This window comes from Aquarana catesbeiana, linkage group LG03, assembly GCF_042186555.1.
Source record: "Aquarana catesbeiana isolate 2022-GZ linkage group LG03, ASM4218655v1, whole genome shotgun sequence".
Lineage (NCBI taxonomy): Eukaryota > Metazoa > Chordata > Amphibia > Anura > Ranidae > Aquarana > Aquarana catesbeiana.
The window spans coordinates 15,932,225-15,959,929 of NC_133326.1; the positions used below are offsets into that span (position 1 = coordinate 15,932,225).

At 44.7% G+C, this 27,705-nt stretch overlaps 2 protein-coding genes across 2 annotated transcripts in view; one reads left to right on the forward strand and one right to left on the reverse strand.

The window, feature by feature from the left end:
• LOC141131235 (C-myc promoter-binding protein-like) overlaps positions 1 to 27,705 on the forward strand; it is a gene marked incomplete in the record, with an annotated part of 198,952 nt that overhangs the window by 67,039 nt on the left and 104,208 nt on the right.
• LOC141131236 (C-myc promoter-binding protein-like) lies at positions 1 to 27,705 on the reverse strand. Its single transcript, XM_073618314.1, has 4 exons — positions 27,483 to 27,705; positions 9,066 to 9,235; positions 4,882 to 5,123; positions 1 to 556 (listed from the first exon to the last, which is right to left on the reverse strand). The coding sequence occupies exons 1-4, from the start codon at positions 27,610 to 27,612 to the stop codon at positions 475 to 477; spliced, it is 624 nt and encodes a 207-aa protein (XP_073474415.1). The 5' UTR covers positions 27,613 to 27,705; the 3' UTR covers positions 1 to 474.

Consider the following 27,705-nt stretch of genomic DNA (forward strand, 5'->3'; position numbering starts at 1 on the left):
TTCTAATTCCTTTCCACTTGGTCCAAAACTAAAAAAAAAAACTAAAAAAAATATAAAATAAAATTGCCTTTAGTTATACTTTAGGCTCTATCTAAAAACAGGAGAAAATACACATTTAAACTGGGCATGTATCTACACTTGTGTTATGCATATAATCTACTGTAGCTCATTACTTCTTAATTTGCCCCATCATGTCCAATTCAAAAAAATGATAAAATTATAATTTAAAAAATATATAAATGATATAAATTTATATGGCAAAACAGTATTTGAAGGAACGTTCAGCATATCACGCCTGCATGCAAAAGAAATATAATTTGAATATTCTAGTATACAGTATATTCATGTGAGGCTTATTGCCGTATCCTGTTCATCCCACAAAAGATTTTAATTTTTTTTTTTTTTTTTTTTTTTTAAGAAGAATTCATAGACAGAAGTCTGAGTTCAGCCACCAGGTAAAAGTTATTTACACTTTTAAGGAATATTTACCTGAACTAATATTCTTGGTCTTTGAGGAGAAGGAAATGGAACTTTATGCATAAAGTGGGAGATGTGTCTGGATGAAGGAGGGAAAATATAAAATGATCAAGCAAGCATCAAATACATAACAACAAGTTGAAGATATTGTTAAAAAAAAAAAAAAAAAAAAAAAAAAAAAAACATAACTGGACTGTCCATTCCAGAATGTGGCCATGGATCCCAAGAATCTTACCAGGGTGGATCGAAATCCGAACCCAGGAGAGGCCTGTTTATTCCATATCACAAGTAGCGATCAAAATACAAGACTTCACTTAGTATTTACCTTTTGAAGGTGAAGCAAGGGCCTGCATTCCTCTCCTGTGGAAGCAGAATACCCCATAACTACAAACAACTGTGGTGCTCAAAAATGCCTGGCGTCCTCCAAATGGAAGATCTAATCTTGGACTCTACACAACTAGAGGGAAGAATCAGGCTGACTTGGAAGCCCTGGCCACGCTTCCAAAACCACTGACCCCTACTTAGAAGCTATGCACCAAAGTCCCCTATCCAAAGAACATAGTATGATAGCTTGGCTACAAGCTACAACCAAACAGTTCCACCTGCACTGCTTGGTGTTACATAGTTAGGTTGAAAAGAAGACACAAGTCCATCCAGTTCAACCAAAAAATAAAAAAATAAAAAAAAATCATACAATTCTATACCCACAGTTGATCCAGAGGAAGACGAAAAAACCCTCAGAAAGCCTGATCTAATTTGCTACAGCAGGGGAAAAAATTCCTTCCTGATCCCAGAGAGGCAATCGGATTTTCCCTGGATCAAATTTACCTATAAATATTAGTACCCAGTTATATTCTGTACATTTAGGAAAGAATCCAGGCCTTTCTTAAAGCAATCTACTACTGAGCTGGCCAGAACCACCTCTGAAAGGATTCCACATTTTCACAGCTCTTACTATGAAGAAACCTTTCTGTATTTGGAGATGCAATCTCTTTTCCTCTAGACGTAAAGAGTGTCCCCTTGTCCTCAGTGTTGACCGAAAAGTGAATAACACCAAGTTCACTATATGGACCCCTTATATATTTATATATGGTGATCATATCCCTCCTTAATCTCCTCTTCTCAAGAGAGAATAAATTCAGTTCCTCTAATCTTTCCTCATAGCTGAGCTCCTCCATGCCTCTTATCAGTTTGGTTGCCCTTCTCTGCACTTTCTCCAGTTTCCCGATATCCTTTTTGAGAACTGGTGCCCAAAAGTGAACTGCATATTCCAGATGAGGTCTTACTAATGAGGGGGGCAAAATGATATCTCTCTCTCTGGAGTCCATACCTTTCCTAATACAGGAAAGGACTTTGCTCGCTTTGGAAACCGCAGCTTGGCATTCCATGCTATTATTGAGCTTATGATCTACCAAAACCCCCAGATCCTTCTCCACCATTGATTCCCCCAGTACTCCCCCTAATATGTATTTTGAACCATGACCCATCTCAAGGGCTGTTCCTCCTTTCCCCTCCCGGTTTTACTCATGACCCCCTCCAGTAGAAAACCAGCTAATCCAGGTGCATCAAACTCAATTTCATTGTGGGCTGCATCAGCATTATGGTTGCCCTCAAAGAGCTGGTTGTGTCTAAGACTATATGAATGTATCTAGGTCTTTTTTTCCCCTCAGAGAATAGGTGAGCTTAACCATGCCCTGCCCATTACAAGAGTCATACTACCTAGGAAACATTCCAAGGTCACACATAGTGGAATCCTATGGAATCAGAGCGGTTATCTCAGGGCCCAATTATCTACCTACTTCATGTCATACAAAGCTCTTATAGTATTCTGAATTGTTGGTTCATAGTCCCAATATTATCTGTTATTCTTTGCTCAATATTGGAAATAGTCACCCGAATTTCATGTATACACTCAAATTGACAGCAGTTGTGACTAAATGCGTAGGGCGGAGCCGACTTATTCAAAGTCATCAAGCTCCCGATTCCCAGAAGCGTTTCACACCAGTCCCGGGCTATAATTTTTTTATACATATGTACATCTGAAGACTTTGCGAGTATCATTTATTTTAATAAATCATCAGTTGTCACGGATTCACGCTATGTGATCTCCCGGTTCTCTTTTTACTATTACGGCCATGATTGTTACCATGGACTGAAGGATGTCGGAGCGCATAGATTCCATCCTCCAGCAGAGTAATATGCTTTTCTGTGAACACAGGCACATGTTGACTTCCTATAAAATTTGGATGTCAAACCCATCTGGTAAGCGTATTATGGAGTAGATGGTGAAGGTACACTAAAGTGGTTTCCCTATTCATTTCAATTTCCAAGCATGGGCTTATGTGAATGTAGCTTTGCTGCTTTTGAAGGGGCCTCATTCTCACAACTATTCACTTGGCATTACAGTTTGGAAAATCATATTTGGACTTCACTGGTTGGACACTGTATAGCAATTTTTCTTTTTTGTATATACACTATATTACCAAAAGTATTGGGACGCCTGCCTTTACACGCACATGAACTTTATTTGCATCCCAGTCCGTAGGGTTCAATATTGCGTTGGCCCACCCTTTGCAGCTATAACAGCTTCAGCTCCTCTGGGTCCTTGTGGTCCACAAGCTTTAGGAGTGCGTCTATGGCAGTGGTTCTCAACCTCAGTCCTCACGTACCCCCCCAACAGGCCAGGTTTTGAGAATTTCTCTTAGATAAAATAGCTGTCCAAAATACAGATTTAAAGCACCCGTGCAAGATAAAAGGAAAACCTGAAAACATGGCCTGTTGGGGTACTTGAGGACAGGGATGGGAACCACTGGTCTATGGGAATGTTTGACCTTTCCTCCAGAAGCACATTTGTGAGGTCAGGCACTGATGTTGGATAAGAAGGCCAGGCTCACAGTTTCCGCTCTAATTCATCCCAAATGTGTTCTATCGGGTTGAGGTCAGGACTCTGGGCAGGTCAGTCAAGTTCCTCTACCCCAAACTCGCTCATCCATGTCTTTATGGACCTTGCTTTGTGCACTGGTGCGCAGACACGTTGGTACAGGAAGCGGCCATCTCCAAACTGTTCCTACAAAGTTGGGAGCATGAAATTGTCCAAAATGTCTTGGTATGCTGACACCTTAAGAGTTCCCTTCACTGGAACTAAGGGGCCAACCCCTGGGAAAACAACCCCACATCATAATCCTCCTTCCACCAAACAATCTGGACCTGTGCACAAAGCAAGGTCCTATCAGGGTTGGGCTCAGCCCTTCCTTCTCTGAGCTGGCCGCTCAGCTGTCGGCTAAGTGCCAGCTCCCATCTCTCCACAGGTACTCAGCTGTTGATGATATCCTGCTCGTCAGTCATGCCTACTTAAGCCGTCCAGCCCAGGGGATCTCTGCCTTTGCCTTAGTCAACATCAGAGATGCTCTCCTGCATTCCTGTTAAAAGACTAGCTTGGCTGACATTCCTTCTGGCTCCAGATCCTGCTTGCTGTTTTACTACGCTCATCTCCGCCTCCCTGACGTTTGGCTTGTCTTACTATCCCTTTCGGTTCCTGAACTCTGGCTATGTTTTGACTACGTTTGTTCTATTTACTTGTATTATTAAACAAGTGTGATTTAACTGTACTTCTGTCTCGGTCTGATTTCATGGTTTCTGACAGGTCCATAGAGACATGCATGAGCGAGTTTGGGGTAGAGGAACGTGACTGGCCTGCACAAAGTCCTGACCTCAACCTGATAGAACACCTTTGGGATGAATTAGAGTTGAGACTGCGAGCCAGGCCTTCTCGTCCACCATCAGCGCTTGACCTCACAAATGCGCTTCTGGAAGAATGGTCAAACATTCCCATAGACACACTCCTAAACCTTGTTCCCAGAAGAGTTGAAGCTGTTATAGCTGCAAAGGGCGGCCCAACTCAATATTGAACCCTACGGACTAAGATGCCATTAAAGTTCATGTGCGTGTAAAGGCAGGCGTCCCCCAATACTTTTAGTAATATACTGTGTATGTTGGACTTATGTAGTTCACAGTTTGAAGTATATTATTAGATCGCATTACACATTTAGATACAGTATTTAGTGCTGCACTTATTATTTCTATATACACTCAAATTGTTGGAACTGTGGCAATATAAATAAAAGAATTAAGAAAAAAAAACATAATTGACAGATTGCTAGTCATTCTTTTACTGCTGGAATCGATACATGAGCATCAAGAGTCAACCCTAAAAGACAGTCAACACTACAATGGTTTACAAAGGAGGTCTGAAAGACAATCTGCTCGGAGCGTGCAGTAAGTAATAGCTTGACACTAGATGTCAGAGCGCTGTGGTGTGTTTTTAGGAGTGTGTGTATCCGAGTGAACAGGCAGAACAAGAACTTGTCCGTTAATTATTTATAGCCTCTCACACAGATAACTTACTTTTCTATGGGGAGCACATGGGGTCCAGAGATGGAATAACGGTAGAGGAAAGTGAGAAATTTCTTGAAGGCGTCAAAGAAAGGCCAGTGAGACAGAAGACAGATGCACTTGCTGACATGGATGGTTTTAGAAGCATCCATCTTTCCTTCGCCGTTGGTTACCAGTCCTAACTGCGATTTCTGTTTTTCCGTGAGCTGCTCCGGAGCATACGGCTCATAGAACTGTACAGCGGCTCCGTACACCTACGAGAAGGAAGAGGTCATGTCTGTAAATATGAGAGAAAAGGGATGTGGCTCCTATACAATACATGATGGCATCTTAAGGGGCCTTTTCACTACCTAATTTGGACTCTTCGGTGTAAATATAGGAGGGCATCCCCCAAGCTTGGGCACAGACTTCTAAAACACGATCCATGTCCGACTACTGCTTACCATACTCAGACGCAAGTCCATATATTCGGGCATGATGGTGTCATTACAGCATCAGACAACTGATATAGCCGCTGCACAAACATGTATGACGCTGCAGATCTAACCTGTAAGAGCAATTTTCAATCTTAAAGACTCCCCTCTGCAGGGGTCTCCAAACGTATGAGATTTTACATATAGTCACGGGCACAAAAAATCTATTTTATATATTAAAAGATCTCTTTTACTAGGATCTGTTTTTGAATCAGCATATGATATAGTTCAGAATATAAGCAAGAGAACTCCAGCCCCCTTACTTCGGGTGTCCCCATCAGAATGCCCCCCCTTACTTCGGGTGTCCCCATCAGAATGCCCCCCTTACTTCGGGTGTCCCCATCAGAATCCCCCCCTTACTTCGGGTGTCCCCATCAGAATCCCCCCCTTACTTCGGGTGTCCCCATCAGAATCCCCCCCTTACTTCGGGTGTCCCCATCAGAATCCCCCCCTTACTTCGGGTGTCCCCATCAGAATGCCCCCCTTACTTCGGGTGTCCCCATCAGAATGCCCCCCTTACTTCGGGTGTCCCCATCAGAATGCCCCCCTTACTTCGGGTGTCCCCATCAGAATGCCCCCCTTACTTCGGGTGTCCCCATCAGAATGCCCCCCTTACTTCGGGTGTCCCCATCAGAATGCCCCCCTTACTTCGGGTGTCCCCATCAGAATGCCCCCCTTACTTCGGGTGTCCCCATCAGAATGCCCCCCTTACTTCAGGTGTCCCCTTTAGAATCCCCTCTTTTAAATCAGGGTCCTCACTAGAGCCCTTCTTACACCAGGGTCTCCATCACTGTCCCCTTTACATCAGGGTCACCATCAGAATCCCCCCTTGCATCATGGTCACCATCAGAATCCCCCCTTACTTCAGATGTACCCATCAGAATCCCCCCTTACATCAGGTGTCCCCATCAGAATTCCCTCCTTACATGAGGGTCTCCATCACTGTCCCCTTTACATTAGGGTCACCATCAGCAGAGAGACTTCCTGATCTGGATCCTTATGTGCACATCAGGTGCAGGCCTGGTTAATCTTTGTAGCCCATGGGCCATAGTAGTTTGGAGACGACCCCCCCCAACTATACAGAGACATTTCTAACCAGATAAAGGTTGAAGTAGACAATCTTTCAAGAGACTATCCACATGATATCTACACCAGACTGCCCTCAGGCTTTTTGTCACATGTTGTGCAACGTATATGAACAGACTGCGTTCCTATTCAGATACTTTTCGGTGTTCACGGCACAAACACCACACAGAAGTGCAGGCAGAGAGACAGCAGTTTGTAGGATTTGGGGAACCTATAAGCAGAAAAGGGGATCGGGTTCTCAAGAAAGCTTTGCAGGCCAAGCTCTGATGGTCTCCTAAAGCATCTTCTATACAACCAGCAAGTTACAGGGAAGATCCCTTTTAATGTTATTGATTAGAGAGATTTCTTCAGATTCACTTTCTAAAACCAAGAGCATATTCATAAATCTAACATCATAAACAAACATTAGCTGATATATAATATTTAAATTAGTGTAGAGATCTGTTCTAGGTAAAGACAACGTAAAGAAAGTGCTGAGAGTGCAGAAAAAGGCTAAATTACGGGTCACATTTACATAACCAAAGAAAGCAACAACCACAACATAACAAATGTAACCCGTTATAACATATAAAAAAATCTATCATAAGTAGGAATCAAACATTTGTTTTTTCCTTGCTCGTGGTGAGACATTGATGCAACTACCATTCAATGTTCTGGCAGGTCTAGTCTAAAGAAAGGTGAAATTTAATTGGAGGTTGTGTATTACTGCATTTTGGAACAATGTTGTTTGTACGTTTTTTTTTTTTTTTTAAAAGCCCAAATCCAGGCCATTGGCAACCCCCTTTTAACTGTAGCCATGGTCACATGATGATCCTTCTCTTTACTACTTCCTGAGGACCTTCTTCAGGTGTCCACACCTCTTAATGGCGGAAGGGACGCTCCGAGTGGAGGGAGGAGGTGGGGAGGGAGAGACATAAGGGGGTAAGGGAGAGGAGAGGATAGAAGGGGGGGGGGGGGGGATTATGTCATACACACCAGGAGTATTCATGGGAGGAGTGGCTTTCTCAGCTAAGCACACCTTCCTGGCTGCATGACTGAGCTAAGGGCAGATGGATCCCAGGAAGTAAATGCTGTGTGAATCACCTGCCCTTACTCAAGATGGCCACAGCTAGAAATTCTGGGGGGTGTTTTACAAAAGTAATTTTTTAGCAAAATAGGTGCATGGAGACATGAATGGATGGGGGAGTTTGCGTTGAATATTAAAAAATGAATCGTATATGGTGTTCATATACAGTTTAGTTCCACTTTAAGCAGTAAGAACGCGTGACTATAGTGGCTAATCTACAAATCTTCCAGAGCAGCCGTGTAAAAACAGTTACATTTATTTCAAGGTTTACAATAACTCCTACTGAAAATACACCATGAAGATTAAATGTTCATTTTACAATATACAGTAAAACCTTGGTTTGAGAGTAACTTGGCTTAAGAGTGTTTTGCAAGACAAGCAAAATTTTTAAATACATTTTGACTTGATATACAAGCGATGTCTTAATATACAAGTAGCGTCACGTCACCACTGAGTATAAAAGAGAAGAGAGGCGCCTCTAAGTGTAGTAATATGGTTACATTTAATGAAGGTACAACATTTAGCAACTCACATGGTTGATGATTAAAAGAGGCACATCTAAGTATGCCGGCATCCGGGGTAAAGCCATCCACATAGACCAGTGATGGTGAACCTTGACACCCCAGATGTTTTGGAACTACATTTCCCATGATGCTCATGCACTCTGCAGTGTAGTTTAGCATCATGGGAAATGTAGTTCCAAAACATCTGGGGTGCCAAGGTTCGCCATCACTGACATAGACCATCCTCTGAACCACCATCGATGTCCTCCCTTCCACGCTGCGCTCCACGAGCGGTTCAAGCCTCGCTTTCAAATCGCTCTCCTGCAGGGTAGTCTTCCCGGTCACGATTGCAGACTGACAGCGGTGTGGAGGACGGTCTATGTGGACAGCTTTACCCCGGATGCCTGCATACTTACCCTGTTTCCCCTAAAATAAGACCTAGCGTGACTGTCTGCGATGGCTTCAATATAAGCCCTACCCCCCAAATAAGCCCTAGTTAAAGTCTTTGTAGGTCTTATTTTCAGGGTAGGGCTTATTTTTGGGGAAACAGGGTAGGGCTTATTTGGAGGGTAGGGCTTATATTGCAGCCATCACCGACAATCACGCTAGGTCTTATTTTAGGGGAAACAGGGTAGATGTGCCTATTTTTAATCATCAACCATGTGAGTTGCTAAATGTTGTATCTTCATTAAATGTAACCATATTACTACACTTAGAGGCTCCTCTCTTCTCTTTTATACTCTGGAGCTCCTGCTGGACTTTGCTTCTAATCCCCTTGTGGAGGCTTCCATTTGTAGATGGACATTTTATGGTTACACAACCTGATCACATTGCTATAATCTTTTTATATAGACTATAAACTGAAGGGCTTATGAATAAATGGTTGTGGAACGAATCATCTGGAGTTTCCATTATTTCTTATGGGGAAATTCACTTTGATATACAAGTGCTTTGGATTACAAGCATGTTTCCGGAACGAATTATGCTCACAATCCAAGATTTTACTGTACTCTAAAAACCACGCTATGTATCAGACGTACTGCGGTAACAGGTCTTAAATTCTGGTACCTTTTCAGCAGATGCTCCAGTCAGGACAAACGTAGAAAAAACTGGAAGTGGATAGTTACTATTGGATGGCCAGCATTCAATGGTTGCCCCCATGGGCAAGCAGAAGAGAGGCACAGATTCAGGCAAAGGAAAGGATTCATAATCTTCTTCGGGATACCTGCATATTAAACCTATGGAGACAAACAGAGGCGAAACTTCATCACCACAAGACTTGCAACAGGTTTTTTTTTTTTTTTTTCTTTTTTAAACATTTACACAAGCCCTCTCTCATGTGATCCCAAGGCTATACAACATCTTCTCAGCACCCTCTGCATCCTGTTCCCACTCCCAATAGTGCTGTGAGCTCCTTGGGTGAGACTTCTAGCCTGGACATCTGTACACATGCGGGTTATTATAGTCAGTTCAGCTGGTAGTACATTTGCAATCAGACAATCCCAACCCAAAAATGCAGCTTACCAAAATGATTACAGAACAGAAGTCTTGCATAAGCTGGGCACCATCTACCTTTCTACCAGGAAAAAGTCAAGACAGACAGACAGACAGCTTCTATCATATGTGTAGGATGCTGTGTGCTACAACTGCATTGTGTTTAGCGATTGGCCCAACATGGTCACATGGGGGTGGGGGAGAGAGGGTCCTATGCCCTGTATATGGCTCTAGAGCAGGGGTCTCAAACTGCTGGCCCTCCAGCTGTTGCAGAACTACAATTCCCATGAGGCATTGCAAGACAGAGGCATGATGGGACTTGTAGTTCCGCAACAGCAGGAGGACCACCAGTTTGAGACCCCTGCTCTAGAGCAATCCACAGCAACACACACAAGGCTCTCTCCCCTTCGCTCTGGCAGAGGAACATACACTTACATAGTTACATAGTAGGCGAGGTCGAAAAAAGTCCATCCTATGTGTGTAATTATATGTCAGTATTACATTGTATATCCGTGTATGTTGCGGTCATTCAAGTGCTGAACTTTTTGTCAAAAGTATTGGGACGCCTGCCTTTACACGCACATGAACTTTGATGGCGTCTTAGTCCGTAGGGTTCAATATTGAGTTGGCCCACCCTTTGCAGCTATAACAGCTTCAACTCTTCTGGGAAGGCCGTCCACAAGGTTTAGGAGGGTGTCTATGGGAATGTTTGACCATTCTTCCAGAAGCGCATTTGTGAGGTCAGGCTAGGGCTGGGAGATTTTCTTAAAAAAAAAAAAAAATAAATAAAAAAAATTTTAAAAAATCTTCGATTCTCTTAAAAGAAACTCGATTCACATTGAGTTTTTTATTTTCTTTGGAAACCGCACCGGTCCTGAGGCGCTGCGGGCATGAGCTTTTAGGTGAGGCCGCGGCTTCTGCCTAGTCCGCAGCGTCCAGCCTCGCGGACTAGGCCGAAGCCGCGGCCTCACCTAAAAACTCCTTGCCCGCAGCTCTTCAGGCCCAGCGCGGTGTCAGCGCCGGTCCGAAGGCGCTGCGGGCATGAGTTTTTAGGCACGGCCGCGGCTTTGGCCTAGTCCACGGCGTCTGGCCGTAGCCGCGGACTAGGCCGAAGCCCCGATCTCGCCTAAAAACTCATGCCCGCAGCACCTTGGGACCGGCGCGGTGAAAAAAAAAAAAATCTAAAAAAAAAAAATCGATTTGCTTAAATTTTGAATCGATTTGACCTCTCAACTCGATTCAAGATTTAAATCGATTTTTTTCCCAGCCCTAGGTCAGGCACTGATGTTGGACGAGAAGGCCTGGCTTGCTGTCTCCGCTCTAATTCATCCCAAAGGTGTTCGATCTGCAAAAGGGTGGGCCAATGCAATAATGAAACCCTACTGACCAAGATTGGTCAGTGGACCTAAGAATAAGAGGCTTTTTTCTCATCCAAAAGCTCTACAGGGCATCCTGGTTCTAGGACCCGAACTCAGCAAGATTCCTAGGGTGGGGAGAATTTTACCTTTGGACCTGCCAGTGATTGTGTTCCTAAGTGGTTCTAAAAGTACAAGGTTTTTACCTTAAAGTAGAACTATAGGCAAAACTTTTTTTTTTTCCCATTTTGAATAGATCAAGGGAGGATTACAACCCCCGTCAGGTATTTTTTTTTTTTGCCATCTATGTCCCATTGCGGAGACTTCCTTTCACTTCCTGTCCCATAGCCTGCAAATTAAGGGAATTCCTTGGGGACCCCCAGATCACCAGAACTAGTGTCCCCATTGGAAGATTTTCCCTCTATTACTTTTCAGGGGGCAACCCAAAATGTGGGATTTTATTTTACCCGCGTAGGACCAAAGTAGTGCAGGGACTACTTTGAAGTCACACAGATATGAATGGTACTTATTGGAAATCATGGGGTAGAATTTGTCATGCGACTTTGCAGTCCCAAGTCGCAGGACAAGTCTCCCAAGTGTGAAAGAGCCTAAAGCGGAGTTCTGCCCGCCCCCTTAAAAATTAAAAGTCAGCAGCTACACATATTGTAGCTGCTGACTTTTAACATTAGGACACTTACCTGTCTTGGAGTCCAGCGATGGCAGCACCGCAGCCGATGTTTACATTGTCCGGTCCGGTGCTGCCACCGCCATTGCGGGTAAGGGAACCGGGCAGCGTAGCCGTTCGGCTTCATGGCCGGGTCCCTACTGCGCATATGCAAAGTGGGCTGCGCTCTCTCACTGGCCCGGCACAAGGGGAGGGACGGAGGCCGAACTGCTGACATAATTCGCAGCAGCCTAGTAGGGGGCACAGGGTGAAAAGGTGAAAAATGTGGCACCCGAGAGGGGGGGGGGGGGGGGGGGGGGGGGAATCAGATAAGCAGAAGTTCCACTTTTGAGCGGAACTCCACTTTAAAGCATAGAATGCATTAAGTAAAAAAAAACCTTCTGACTTTACAACCCCTTTAAGGTAAAAAATCCTTCAGCATTCAGTTCCTCCCCATCCCCCCCCCCCCATTGTACTTACCTGAGCATGATCTTGATCCAGTGATGTTGAGAGCAGCAGCTCTCCTAGCTCTCTCTCTCTCTATTGGACAGAGAGACAGCAGCAGGTGCCATTGGCTCCAGCTCCTGTCACAGACAGTGAAGAGTGAGCTGGTGTAAAGCAGAGTCGCGCATGCACAAGGGCGCAAGCCGCTTGCTACGAGGGCACTGGGCAGGGGGGGAGGAGCGGGTGACCCGAGAAGAGGAGGATCGGGGCTACTCTGTGCAAAAACCTTTTTTTTTTCAGAAAATTAGACTGCACACAGCCATAAACTTGACCAAAAAAAAAAAAAAAAGGATCAAAAATAATCTTCCTGGAGAAAAGGATGAACATTTCTCAGGAAATTGCTGGCACTCAGAGATATTTTATGTAAGCTTCCATGTGCCAGGTGAGTAATGTTTCAAAAGCAGAGAATAAGAACATAAACGTACCGAGTATCATTAGGTGATTACTTCAATTTACAGTAACAACAGGGAATTATCTTCTGGCAGGGAAAGGCTCCGAGATCGACTTCACTTACAGGGTAATTGGTACTTTGTCTGACAATCATATTATATTTGAGCTTCCAAAATTCTATTGGCATAAACAGAAAAGTGAAATGAAGGGTTTAGAATTAGATCCAGCTATGACTGACTCACAGATGTCCTCCAGATGAGTATCTGGCCGTGTAAAGACCGCAGAAACCAGACAGACGCTCTTCTACAAACGTCTGGCTGAGTAGAACTCCTGTGACCGGATACAGTGACCGTGTGCCACGGCGAGCTTGTATCTACTACACAGGAACAAACATATTTGTGGCCCTAGAAAATGTGTCCGTCTTCCCGATTGCCTCATCAAGCAATATAAAAGTGAATGTATCGGTTTTTTATTTATATGTGAACATTTATTTTTTTATTCATATGAAAAGAACTTCTTTAAAAAGGGCAACTCCTCTTTCATAAAGAAAAAAAAAAAAAAAGCAAAATATGGGGGGGCCTCAAGTGCAGCGCCCAACACCACCAAAGGGGCACACGTATAATTCAGGGAATATTCATTATCAGTGACAGCAGACAGACAACAGGATCTAATGAAAGACTATGGGCAAGATACAAGCAGGGGTCAGAGACTGGGGACGTGATACAAGCAGGGGTCAGAGACTGGGGACGTGATACAAGCAGGGGTCAGAGACTGGGGACGTGATACAAGCAGGGGTCAGAGACTGGGGACGTGATACAAGCAGGGGTCAGAGACTGGGGACGTGATACAAGCAGGGGTCAGAGACTGGGGACGTGATACAAGCAGGGGTCAGAGACTGGGGACGTGATACAAGCAGGGGTCAGAGACTGGGGACGTGATACAAGCAGGGGTCAGAGACTGGGGACGTGATACAAGCAGGGGTCAGAGACTGGGGACGTGATACAAGCAGGGGTCAGAGACTGGGGACGTGATACAAGCAGGGGTCAGAGACTGGGGACGTGATACAAGCAGGGGTCAGAGACTGGGGACGTGATACAAGCAGGGGTCAGAGACTGGGGACGTGATACAAGCAGGGGTCAGAGACTGGGGACGTGATACAAGCAGGGGTCAGAGACTGGGGACGTGATACAAGCAGGGGTCAGAGACTGGGGACGTGATACAAGCAGGGGTCAGAGACTGGGGACGTGATACAAGCAGGGGTCAGAGACTGGGGACGTGATACAAGCAGGGGTCAGAGACTGGGGACGTGATACAAGCAGGGGTCAGAGACTGGGGACGTGATACAAGCAGGGGTCAGAGACTGGGGACGTGATACAAGCAGGGGTCAGAGACTGGGGACGTGATACAAGCAGGGGTCAGAGACTGGGGACGTGATACAAGCAGGGGTCAGAGACTGGGGACGTGATACAAGCAGGGGTCAGAGACTGGGGACGTGATACAAGCAGGGGTCAGAGACTGTAGATGATACAAGAGATGGTCAGAGACTGCAGATGATACAAGAGATGGTCAGAGACTGCAGACATGATACAAGAGATGGTCAGAGACTGCAGACATGATACAAGAGATGGTCAGAGACTGCAGACATGATACAAGAGATGGTCAGAGACTGCAGACATGATACAAGAGATGGTCAGAGACTGCAGACATGATACAAGAGATGGTCAGAGACTGCAGACATGATACAAGAGATGGTCAGAGACTGCAGACATGATACAAGAGATGGTCAGAGACTGCAGACATGATACAAGAGATGGTCAGAGACTGCAGACATGATACAAGAGATGGTCAGAGACTGCAGACATGATACAAGAGATGGTCAGAGACTGCAGACATGATACAGGAGATGGTCAGACACTGCGGACATGATACAAGAGATGGTCAGAGACTGCAGACATGATACAAGAGTTGGTCAGAGACTGCAGACAAGTCATAAAAAAAAAATGCTACAAAAGATTATTGTCATTTAATATTTAAAATTTAATTTCCCATTCAGTCTGCAGAGCTGTGAGTTTCCTGTGAAATTCAATGCAAAATTGCAACCTGGAATAGTACTGTACACAGATGGAATATGGAACCCCCCCCCCCCATAGATTTGTCATTTCCTGATTGTGCGATTGGCTTAATGCTTTTCCCAGAAGTCTGCACTAAGATACAAGTCAGGTTTTAGGCATCCTCTACAAACAGGAAGTTCGATTTGGTAAGACACTCCCCAAAGGTCAAATACATCTAAAAGGGATGCAGACCCAGCAGCTTTCCTCATTAGAACACAAAGGGTGCACCAGCTGATTATATTAAACCAGACCCTCCTTTTCAGAATCAACATCTAAAAGGACATGGGAACAAACAGCTTTTTCTTCAGAGCAGGAAAAGGTAGGAAACTGCAACAAAGTTTTCAATGTACATTAGTCATCTAGATGGATTTTTTTTTTCCCCTCAAAAAAATGTAAAGGCCCCCCTCCCTCCCCCTGGATCATACTGCTGCATTATGCACACAATGCTCCGGCTCTGCCCCCACCTCCCCCTGCACTCTGCATCAAACTAAGGGTGGATAAAAATCAGTTTAAAAAAAAAAAAAAAAAAAAAAAGATTTTTTTTTTTTTTTTTTTTTAATTTAAATCTGATTTTTTGGATATTTATCAAATTTATTTAATAAAATGCTTTTCTAGTCTTCTTTCTGCTGCATTGGATCTCCCAAACCGTACCAACACTGCAGATGTGGATAGACCAAATGGGCACAGTACTTAGGTATGAAAAATTGATATATACGCATAGAGGTAACCCGCACAAGTGTGACAGGGTATGGGGGAACTGGTTGTCTGTGCCAGGCCGATCTCCAGTAGACTTAATCCTGGATAGATTATTACTGTTATGTGCCAGTAGACCAGTAGTGTAAGTAAATCAATATCACTGGGGAACTTCCCGGTAGGGTGATGGAAGGGCGGTTGACAAGATAATGTTCTTTTCTTGTTATGGTGCATGTGAGGTAAATGACTATAGATATTCTGCATTGCTAAATGTAATCAGATAGGACTTTGTACTTAATTTGAGATGATATGGTATAATGTGCATGGACTCTCTGGAACGTTCTTTTCTATGGTTTGTTGACTTTCTTCAATAAACTTATACCCGATTCCAAAAAAAAAAAAAAAAGATGGTTTTCTATTCAAGATACATTAATAATTTAGTTTATTCAGCATGAAATGGAGCTTAGTTATGTAGCATAAGGCTATATACTCTGCAAGCTGAGATAACATGCACTGCATTGATGCATTCACACAAATTTTAGAGTAACCATGAGATAAACTTTATCTCACTGTTTTGCAAATCTATGTACACTACAAACTGTATGATAGAATCTGTTCTGATATCTCTGTTCGGATATCCCTGTTTTACTAACCTGACAGCTTATTACTCTAAATAGGAAAACTTAAATTTTGTTTGCAAATATTAAAGATTCTAACTACCAGCAAGAATAAGTCCTTACATTTTAAGAGCACCTGTCATTCCAGATCTGTCATGGCAGCTCCTGTTAGCGGGTATCCACTCACCTGTTCCCGCCACGTCCCTCACCTTGTGTCACTGCCCCATCACCAGCCGTCCCATTAAAGTGAATAGAACTGTCGGTGTGTTAACAGCGAGTCAGAGGAGGAGCCGCTGCGGGACAGAGATGACAGTTGCTCCTTAAAAATTATGATTTGAATCAAGCGTTTTTACTAATGATTTAAATCAAATCCACCCTGATCACACTACTGCCTTATACACACAATGCTCCACCTCTCTGCCCCCCTCCCCCTGGATCATACTGCTGCCTTTTACACACAATGCTCTGGCTCTCTGCCTCCTCCCCCTGGATAACACTGCTGCCTTATACACACAATTCTCTGGCTCTTTGCCCCTCTCCCCTGGATCACACTACTGCCTTACACACACAATTCTCTGGCTCTCTGCCCCCTCCCCCTGGATCACACTGCTGCCTTCTACACACATGATCTGGCTCTCTGCCCCTCTCCCCCTGGATCACACTGCTGCCTTTTACACACAATCCTTCGCTCTCTGCCCCCCTCCCCCTGGATCACACTGCTGCCTTATACACACACAATGCTCCGGCTCTCTGCCCCCTCCCCCTAGATCACACTTCTGCCTTATACACACATGCTCCGGCTCTCTGCCCCCTCCCCCTGGATCACACTGCTGCCTTATACACACAATGGTCCGGCTCTCTTTCCCCCCTCCCCCTGGATCACACTTCTACCTTATACACACACAATTCTCTGGCTCTCTGCCCCCCTCCCCCTGGATCACACTGCTGCCTTATACACACAATGCTCTGGCTCTCTGCCCCCCTCCCCCTGGATCACACTGCTGCCTTATACACACACACAATGGTCCGGCTCTTTGCCCCCCTCCCCCTGGATCACACTTCTGCCTTATACACACACACACACACAATGCTGCGGCTCTCTGACCCCCAATTTTAAAGAGCACATGCTTTATAAAATCAATCCAAAAATGTAGCAGTGCCCATACAAATTATAGGACAGTCTCCAGCTTTTAGGTGATGATCCAATGCCTACATCACTAAAAAGCCCCCCTGCTCATCACGGTGAATAGCCAAACTGGTTAGAATGCCTTACCTAATTGCTTCTGTTTCTTGAAGTACCCGAGGTGCACCTTAATTCTTTTTTTATCCACAGGCTTAAAGAGTAACTCCACTTTTGTTGAGAAAAAAAAAAAAACATTCCCCTCTGGGTGATCTATATACATTGCAGGGATTTTAAACTTTGTAGCAGATAATTACCTTTTGCTATTCTGAATAAATAGCGTTTTTTTTCTCTGTGTCCATGTGCAAAATTAATGTGAATGGGAGTGATTTTATGATTATCAATCAGCTGCTGCACTTGCAGGGTTCTTATGAGGGTCTGTGTCCCTTTAGATGCAATTTCCCTTTGGGAGTATCTCACCAAAAATAACATTTTTGTTGCAGGGGACGCCCAAACTCTGACTTGTATCTTAGTGCAGACTTCTGGGAAAATCAGTGAGCCAATCACACAAGCAAGAAACTACGGTTCTGGGGGGCGTTCAGTTCACCATCAGTGAACAGAGCGCCTCCAGGCGGCCATATTGCATTTTACAGAAAATGTACAGTGGCTGCAGATTGAAAAGGAAAGGCAATTATTAATGACATTCAATTACAAAATGACTTGTGTCGCAATTGTATGCACTATATTAATTTTTGTTATTTTTTTTTTAACCATGAAAGTGGAGTTACCCTTTAAACATAAATGGTCACCCAGAACTAACATTCAAATTTAGAAATGTTCTTCACAGCACAGATGTTCTTTGAAGAGCGATCCGCTTAGAAGGTATAACTCCTGCCACTGCCGTGAAGCAAAACATAGCGGTCTTGGTATGTGAACACCCCCCCCCCCCCCCCCCCCCCGGTCGATGCCTCTGCAGCTAAAGGGGAAGCGGTTGGGGGGGGGGGCACATCAACCACATGTGCAAACAAGCCCTTAGGGCTGTCAGATACCTGTCCATCCTACCACCCTTTATCAGGTAATGGTCATCTTAAAAAAACAATGGTGAAACGCAAACCAACTGGTTCAATTTTATTATAATATAATATCAAAAAGATTAAATATTATTAAATTATATTAATAATTACATTCTATTTTATTTTTATTCATTATTTTATGATTATATTTATTGAACAGTGGCAAATATTATGATACCTGTCCTTCCTACCACCCTTTATCAGGTAATGGTCATCTTGAAAAAAAAATGTGAAATGCAAACCAACTTGTCCCATTTTATTATATCATTATTTTAAATTACATTATATAATTATATTTTTATTTATTATTTCATGATTAGATTTAATTATTGAAATGTGGCAAAAATTATGATACCTGTCAATTCTACCACCCTTTTTCAGGTAGTGGTCATCTTAAAAAAAAAAAAAATTGTGAAACGCAAAACCAACTTGTCCCATTTTATTATAATTTTGTATTATAGCATATCATTTTATTATTAAATTACAGTATATTCTATTTTTATTTATTATTATTTCATGATTATATTGAAATGTGGCAAAAATTATGATACCTGTTCATCCTACCACCCTTTGGTCATCTTAAAAAAAAAAAAAAAAACAAACAAACAGTGAAACGCAAACTAACTGGTTCCATTTTATTATAATATATCATTATATTAAATTATATTATATAATTATATTTTAATTTATTATTTTATGATTATAATTATTATAATGTGGCAAAAATGATGATACCTGTCCATCCTACCACCCTTTATCAAGTATGGTCATCTTTAAAAAAAAAAAAAAAAGAAGGGGAAAACGCAAACCAACTGGTTCCATTTTATTATAATATTACATCATATTATTAAATTATATTCTATTTTATTTTTATGTATTACTTTATGATTATATTTATTGAAATGTGTCAAAAATGATGATACCTGTCCATCAAACCACCCTTTATTAGGTATAGTCATCTTAAAAATACAAAACAGTGAAACGCAAACCAACTAGTTCCTTTTTATTATAATTTGGATTATATATTCTCTTATATTATTAATTATATCCTATTTTATGAATATTTTTATTAAAATGTTGCAAAATGTAAGACAGAGAAACTGTTTTGAACAGATTTATAGAAAAGGTAAAACAAAAAAAAGTGTAATTTCTTCAGTGTTGTCACATGAAAATATAGAATAAAATATTTACAAAAATGTGAGGGGTGTACTCACTTGTGAGATACTGTGTGTATATATAAAATTTTTTTTTTTTTTTTTTTTTTTTTTAATATACACAGGCACCTTAGACTTTCAACCACATTATGGTGAACAGAATACAGTAACAGTATGACACAGATATAAATAATCCCTCTGACTATTCCAATATTTGATAGCTCCCCGGCAAGTTACCTACAATGACTGTCGGGGGGAAAACATCTCAGAACAAATGATCTCTTGGAGAACAGACCGGAGCTCTGGGGACTTCTTCTATTTCTAAGGAACAGTTTACACTCCTATGAACCCTCATCCAACAATCATCGTCTCTGCAGAGTCACGATCCCCAACCAGAGAGTAGTCCTGCAGATGTGATTATGTGTAATGCTGCTTCTGGAATCCTCTCTGTACTCGTCTGTCAAAGTATCTGGTCAAAGGACAGTTTTATATTTAGTGAAGTTTATGAAGTTGCCCTTTTTTAACCACTTAAGGACCGGAAGGATTTACCCCCTTAATGACCAGGCTATTTGCGATTTGGCACTGCATTACTTTAACTGACAATTGCGCAGTCGTGTGACGCTGTACCCAAACAAACTTTACATCCTTTTTTTTCCACAAATAGAGCTTTCTTTTGGTGGTATTTGATCACCTCTGCGGTTTTTATTTTTTGCGCTATAAACTATAAGAAAAAACAACAATTCTAAAAAAACCAATATTTTTTACTTTTTGCTATAATACATATCGAAAAAAAATTTTTGGAAAAAAAAAAAAAAAAAAAAAAATTCTTCCTCAGTTCAGGCCAATATGTATTTTTCTGCATTTTTTTTTTTACAAAAAATATTGCAATAAGCGAAAGTTATAGTGTCTACAAAATAAAGAATATATGTATGACATTTTTATTCATTTCTTTTTTTCACTAGTAATGGCGGTGATCAGCGATTTTTAGTGAGACTGCGACATTGCGGCAGACAGATCGGACACTTTTGACATTTATTTGGGACCAGTGAAACTTATACAGTGATCAGTGCTATAAAAATGCACAGATTACTGTATAAATGACACTGGCAGGGAACGGGATGACACTAGGGGGTGATCAAGGGGTTAAGTGTGTTCCCTGGGAGGTGTTTCTAACTGTGGGGGGAGGGGACTGACTGGAGGAGGAGAGAGATCACTGTTCCTAATCACTAGGAACAGCAGATCTCTCTCTCTCCTCCCGTGTCAGAACGAAGATCTGTGTCAGGAACGGTGTCATCTCCGGTTTCTCCTGCTGGTGGCACTATTACATTCAGCACCAAAAGGGTGTAATTCCAGTGGCCACCAGCGGGGGTCTCCCTGCCTGGTCTGCAGACTTGCCATCAAGCACACCTGTCATGGTTTTGCTGGACTATATAAACCCGCCCTGAACTAACCTCCAGTGCTTCAGTATTCCTCTGCTAGCCCTTGTCCCTGCCAGTACCTGCTCTTGTTCCAGCCTGTTCCTGTTTGTTCCTGAACCCCGTTTGTGTATCCTGTCCTTGAACCCTGTTTCCTGTTCCCTGTTACCTGCTCCTTGGTCTGCTTCATTATTCCTGGTTTCTGTTCCCTTGTCGCTTTGGCCCATGCCTTATATTTTGCATGTTGGTTTCCTTGCTTGTGTATTATATTAGTTAGGTTGGTTTGGGGGTTTGCTGTGTTTTCACCATTTTCTTGTTTTTGGTTTGCTGTCTTGTTTTCACGTGTATCGTTATCATTATAATAAACATACTTTCTTTATTTACTCGTTTGTCCCTGATTCCTTGGTGCAGCCCAGCGATCTGATCACCTGCATTGGATGTTGTGTATAACATCCCCTGACAGAATACTGAAGCCATACAATCAGATCGGTTGCACCTGGGAATTGGGGCCTGAGTCCCAGCTATTGTTGAAAGATGGATTTTGAAAGTATTTTGTATTTATCGCTCCTGGCAACTGATGACAGAGACTTTTGTTATCAGACATTGGCTGAATACACTAGGGAACAATTGTTAGAATGCATCCGCCTAGCTCATGTTTTTATTGAGCAAGGCAGTTTTTTGTTTGGAGATGTGCAACCATTAATTAAGATCTGTACTGAGTTGGCCCTGTCTGATGTCGCTGAGGGAGGTGATGACTATACACCCCCTTTTAGTGCAGCTCAGGTAGAATCTTTAGTTTGGCTGTTGGAGGATGACTCAGCATTTTTTTTTTGAACAATATTCAGCTTGTCCTCAGCAGGTGCTTGCAAAATGCATTGAATCAGTGCAGTCTCTGGTCAGACAAGCCAAGTGCAAACCTGATGCAGTGCAATCATTAATACAGGCCTGGTCAAGTCTGTTGCATTCAGCTTCTGTTAGCTCCAAATATACTTCTCTACCAATGAAATACCAGTACCCTGTTTCCTCCTGTTGCACCTACCCTGCCTTTAACTCCCCTGATGCTTCTCAACTGCCTCCATCAGCTCCACTAAATCTCCCTTCAAAACCTACTCCCTCTGTCTTGCCATCCTTTCACTCTTCGCTTCTACCAGCTGCATTCCCTACCTACAGCCCTGTACCCACTTATAGATCCCTAGTGGCTAAAAGCAAAAAGAAGCGGAAGTTTTTTCCAACCCATACCATCATGCCAGTATCCAATCCTGCCTCCCCACCAGCTGATCTGTTCCAGCCTGATGTGCCAGCACCTGTGCCCACTGTCCAGTCTGAAGTTCCAGTACCAGCTGCCCAGTTTGAAGTTCCAGTACCTGCTATCCAGTCCGATGTACCTGCTGTTCTGCCTGATGTGCCAGCACCTGTGCCCACTGTCCAGTCTGAAGTTCCAGTACCAGCTGTCCGGTTTGGAGTTCCAGTACCTGCTATCCAGTCCGATGTACCTGCTGTTCAGCCTGCTGTGCCAGCACCTGTGCCCACTGTCCAATCTGAAGTTCCAGTACCAGCTGCCCGGTTTGGAGTTCCAGTACCTGCTATCCAGTCCGCTGTACCTGCTGTTCAGCCTGTTGTGCCAGTACCTGCTGTTCTGCCTGATGTGCCAGCACCTGTGCCCACCATCCAGTCTGAAGTTCCAGTACCAGCTGCCCAGTTTGAAGTTCCAGTACCTGCTATCCAGTCTGATGTACCTGCTGTTCAGCCTGCTGTGCCAGTACCTGCTGTTCTGCCTGATGTGCCAGCACCTGTGCCCACTGTCCAGTCTGAAGTTCCAGTACCAGCTGCCCGGTTTGAAGTTCCAGTACCTGCTGTTCAGCCTGTTGTGCCAGTACCTGCTGTTCTGCCTGATGTGCCAGCACCTGTGCCCATTGTCCAGTCTGAAGTTCCAGTACCAGCTGCCCGGTTTGCAGTTCCAGTACCTGCTATCCGGTCCGATGTACCTGCTGTTCTGCCTGATGTGCCAGCACCTGTGCCCACTGTCCAGTCTGCAGTTCCAGTACCAGCTGCCCGGTTTGGAGTTCCAGTACCTGCTATCCAGTCCGATGTACCGGCTGTTCAGCCTGTTGTGCCAGTACCTGCTGTTCAGCCTGCTGTGCCAGCACCTGTGCCCACTGTCCAGTCTGAAGTTCCAGTACCAGCTGTCCGGTTTGGAGTTCCAGTACCTGCTATCCAGTCCGCTGTACCTGCTGTTCAGCCTGTTGTGCCAGTACCTGCTGTTCTGCCTGATGTGCCAGCACCTGTGCCCACTGTCCAGTCTGAAGTTCCAGTACCAGCTGCCCAGTTTGAAGTTCCAGTACCTGCTATCCAGTCCGATGTACCTGCTGTTCAGCCTGTTGTGCCAGTACCTGCTGTTCTGCCTGATGTGCCAGCACCTGTGCCCATTGTCCAGTCTGAAGTTCCAGTACCAGCTGCCCGGTTTGCAGTTCCAGTACCTGCTATCCGGTCCGATGTACCTGCTGTTCTGCCTGATGTGCCAGCGCCTGTGCCCACTGTCCAGTCTGAAGTTCCAGTACCAGCTGCCCGGTTTGAAGTTCCAGTACCTGCTGTTCTGCCTGATGTGCCAGCGCCTGTGCCCACGGCCCAGTCTGAAGTTCCAGTACCAGCTGCCCGGTTTGCAGTTCCAGTACCTGCTATCCGGTCCGATGTACCTGCTGTTCTGCCTGATGTGCCAGCACCTGTGCCCACTGTCCAGTCTGCAGTTCCAGTACCTGCTATCCAGTCCGATGTACCTGCTGTTCTGCCTGTTGTGCCAGTACCTGCTGTTCTGCCTGACGTGCCAGCGCCTGTGCCCACGGCCCAGTCTGAAGTTCCAGTACTGACTATCCAGTCCGATTCACCTGCTGTTCTGCCTGTTGTTCCAGCACCTGCTGTTCTGCCTGATGTGCCAGTGTCTGTGCTTGCTGCCCAGTCTAAAGTTCCAGTACCGGCTGCCCGGTTTGAAGTTCCAGTACCTGCTATCCAGTCCGATGTGCCTTCTGTTCAGCTTGTTGTGCCAGCACCTGCTGTTCTGCCTGATGGGCCTACTGCCCAGTCTGAAGTTCCAGTACCTGCCGCCTGGTCTGATGTCTCGGTGCCAACCCTCCAGCCTGATGTCTCTGTGCCAGCCCTCCAGCCTGATGTCTCGGTGCCAGTGTTCCAGTCTGAGGTGCCAGTGTTCCAGCCGGAAGTACCAGTGCCTGCTCTCCAGCTTGATGAGTCCGCTGCTCAGCTTGAGGTGCCCATGCCTGCTGCCCAGCTCGATGTGCTTTTGCCTGCTGCCCAGCTCGATGTGCTTTTGCCTGCTGCCCAGCTCGATGTGCTTTTGCCTGCTGCCCAGCTCGATGTGCTTTTGCCTGCTGCCCAGCTCGATGTGCTTTTGCCTGCTGCCCAGCTCGATGTGCTTTTGCCTGCTGCCCAGCTCGATGTGCTTTTGCCTGCTGCCCAGCTCGATGTGCTTTTGCCTGCTGCCCAGCTCGATGTGCTTTTGCCTGCTGCCCAGCTCGATGCGGATGTGCTACTGCCCAGCGTGATGTACCTCTGCTTTCTGCTCAGCCTGATGACATGGTGCCTGCTAAAACTGTTCCTGACTGATGGCCATCTTGCCGCTGGGTCAATCCTGTCTGTCGCCTGGCTTGAATGTAAAGCTCCTGTGTGGTCTGCCTCCGATGGTTTCTTTCCCGTTACCCTGCTAATTTTCATCTCCAGATCCAAACTTCCTGACCCGGGTGGTGGGGTACGTGTCCTATTTTCAGACTCTGATGGCACGTCCCCCATTGAACTAAAAGACTCTGACCTTGGAAGTGCGAAGAAGTCCGCAGACTCTGTAGGGAAACATTTTAAGGTGTTTCTGCACCCACTCGGACTGCCGTACCCAGGGCTGAATGGAGTGTCCGGAGGCCACTCCTTTAGGAGGGGGAACTGTCAGGAACGGTGTCATCTCCGGTTTCTCCTGCTGGTGGCACTATTACATTCAGCACCAAAAGGGTGTAATTCCAGTGGCCACCAGCGGGGGTCTCCCTGCCTGGTCTGCAGACTTGCCATCAAGCACACCTGTCATGGTTTTGCTGGACTATATAAACCCGCCCTGAACTAACCTCCAGTGCTTCAGTATTCCTCTGCTAGCCCTTGTCCCTGCCAGTACCTGCTCTTGTTCCAGCCTGTTCCTGTTTGTTCCTGAACCCCGTTTGTGTATCCTGTCCTTGAACCCTGTTTCCTGTTCCCTGTTACCTGCTCCTTGGTCTGCTTCATTATTCCTGGTTTCTGTTCCCTTGTCGCTTTGGCCCATGCCTTATATTTTGCATGTTGGTTTCCTTGCTTGTGTATTATATTAGTTAGATAGATAGTTAGGTTGGTTTGGGGGTTTGCTGTGTTTTCACCATTTTCTTGTTTTTGGTTTGCTGTCTTGTTTTCACGTGTATCGTTATCATTATAATAAACATACTTTCTTTATTTACTCGTTTGTCCCTGATTCCTTGGTGCAGCCCAGCGATCTGATCACCTGCATTGGATGTTGTGTATAACATCCCCTGACAATCTGTTTGTTTACACTGACAGATCCCCGTTGTCTGTGGAGCGATCACTGGTGGCCACCGGCCACGCGCATCAACTCCACCGCCGTGCAGCATGCGTGTGCACCTGCTATAGCTGTTAAAAGGGACCGGCGTACAACTACGGCGATTCGCGGGAACAAGCCGGCCTGCCGCAGTATAATGACGGCGGCTGGTCGGCAAGCGGTTAAGTTTATCCCCATTCCCCTGAGGGCAGCCCACCAAAAATACTACTAACCTTTTCCCCAAAACTAGAGAGATTTCCTTAGACAGGGTCCCAGCAAAACCCTCTTTATACTGTGCAAGTGCAATGTGACCCCATTCAATCCTTCTGATAAGCTGTTCTCTGAGGGGTCAGCTGGAGGCCACCATGAGTACGACATGCCCATAATGGGGTGGGACAGCAAAGCACAGGATGGAGGGGGGGCGGCTTTGACCTTTTCAGAAGAACATTAAAGGTGATCTCCATCATTTAACCTTTAGGACCCCATTCATACTTGGGCATAGCGGAAACGTGGGCAGAAACGCGCATTTCTACAAACGTGAAAAACGCGATAAAACACGCTTTCGGTTATTTTTTTAGTGTGACAAAACGTGCAACGCAAAATACAGCTTGCTTCTGTACAAAATTTGCTGCATGAGCTTCTTTAGCACTGTATATAGCTGATGCAATATACAGTTCATGGAGCCCTGACAGTTACTGCATCTGTTACACCCCATTCACACTTGCGACTTGTGGCACATGACAACGCATACCCAATGTTTTCCAATGAGAAACATTCTTATATATATGCGACTTCAGACCCCATTCACACTTCTGCTACTTGTCATGCAACTTTGGACCCCAAAGGTGCATGACAAGTCACGCCCCATGTTCCCCAAATGAGTATCATTCAATATCCGAGTGACTGAAAGTCAAAGCGGCTTTAAAGTTCAAATTGTCCATCCATCTCTGTTCCTGGTATCTCTTCTGCAAGAGAAATGAGCTCTAACCATTACCCTAACGGTAGCCCTAACCCAACCTTAGGCATAACCCTAACCAGAACCCTAACCCTAACCCAAGCCATAACCCAAGCTATAACCCTAACCAAAGCAATAACCCTAACCAAAGCCCTAACCCTAGCCATAACCCTAACCAAAGCCCTAACCCTAGCCATAACCCTAACCAAAGCCCTAATCCTAGCCATAACCAAAGCAATAACCCTAACCAAAGCAATAACCCTAACCAAAGCTATAACCCTAACCAAAGCAATAACCCTAACTAAAGCAATAACCCTAACTAAAGCAATAACCCTAGCCCTAGCCCTAGCCCTAACCAAAGCCCTAACCAAAGCCCTAACCAAAGCCCTAACCAAAGCCCTAACCCTAGCCATAATCCAAGCTATAACCCTAACCAAAGGCATAAACCTAACCCTAGCCCTAACCCCAACCCTAGCCCTAACCCCAACCCTAGCCCTAACCCCAACCCTAGCCCTAACCCCAACCCCAACCCTAGCCCTAACCCCAACCCCAACCCTAGCCCTAACCCCAACCCCAACCCTAGCCCTAACCCCAACCCCAACCCTAGCCCTAACCCCAACCCCAACCCCAACCCTAACCCCAACCCTAGCCCTAACCCCAACCCTAGCCCTAACCCCAACCCTAGCCCTAACCCCAACCCTAGCCCTAACCCCAACCCTAGCCCTAACCCCAACCCTAGCCCTAACCCCAACCCTAGCCCTAACCCCAACCCTAGCCCTAACCCCAACCCTAGCCCTAACCCCAACCCTAGCCCTAACCCCAACCCTAACCCCAACCCTAGCCATAACCCTAACCCTAGCCATAACCCTAACCCTAGCCATAGACTTCAAAGTTAACCCTCAAAAACTGCATGAAAATCATACCTGAATGTTTTACATGCACCAGTAAGTCACACTTTGCAGAGGGACAAGAAGTCACATCCAACTCGCACCAATTCAAAGTTGCACTCCAAAGTCGCAGGACTTTGGAGTCCTACAAATGTGAATGGGGCCTAAGTGAATTAAATACTGGGAAACACGCACATCTGAGGCTGTCAATCACCTGCTGTGTGCTACAGGGTGCGGTGGGCCATCAGCAAGCATTACCTGGTGTCTGTATAAACTGAAGTGACTTATGCAGATAGCAGGAGGAAGGAGAGAGCAGACAGGATCCACACTAAGTGCTATAGACTGAGGCAAGTACACACTATAGAAGGATATGCTTTGTTCCTTTTTCTTTTCTGAGGTTTACAACCACTTTAAGGTTATTTTCATTACAGTTTTATAGGGATTCTACAAATATGTACAAAAATAGTTTTTGCTTACCAGCTTTATAAGACACAGCGTTGGTTTTAGCAACCGACTTTTTGTAGCAGAGGTACACAGCTGAGCCCCACTGAAAACAGAGGAAAACACCACAAAATAAAGTAAAACCGTAAACGATCAGAACATCCATTTAACAAGCAGTCTCCTGCTATTTATAGCTACAGAAAGCTTTTATAGGAAAAAAAAGGCGGCACTGCAGTTCTATCCAGCAGACACAATTACA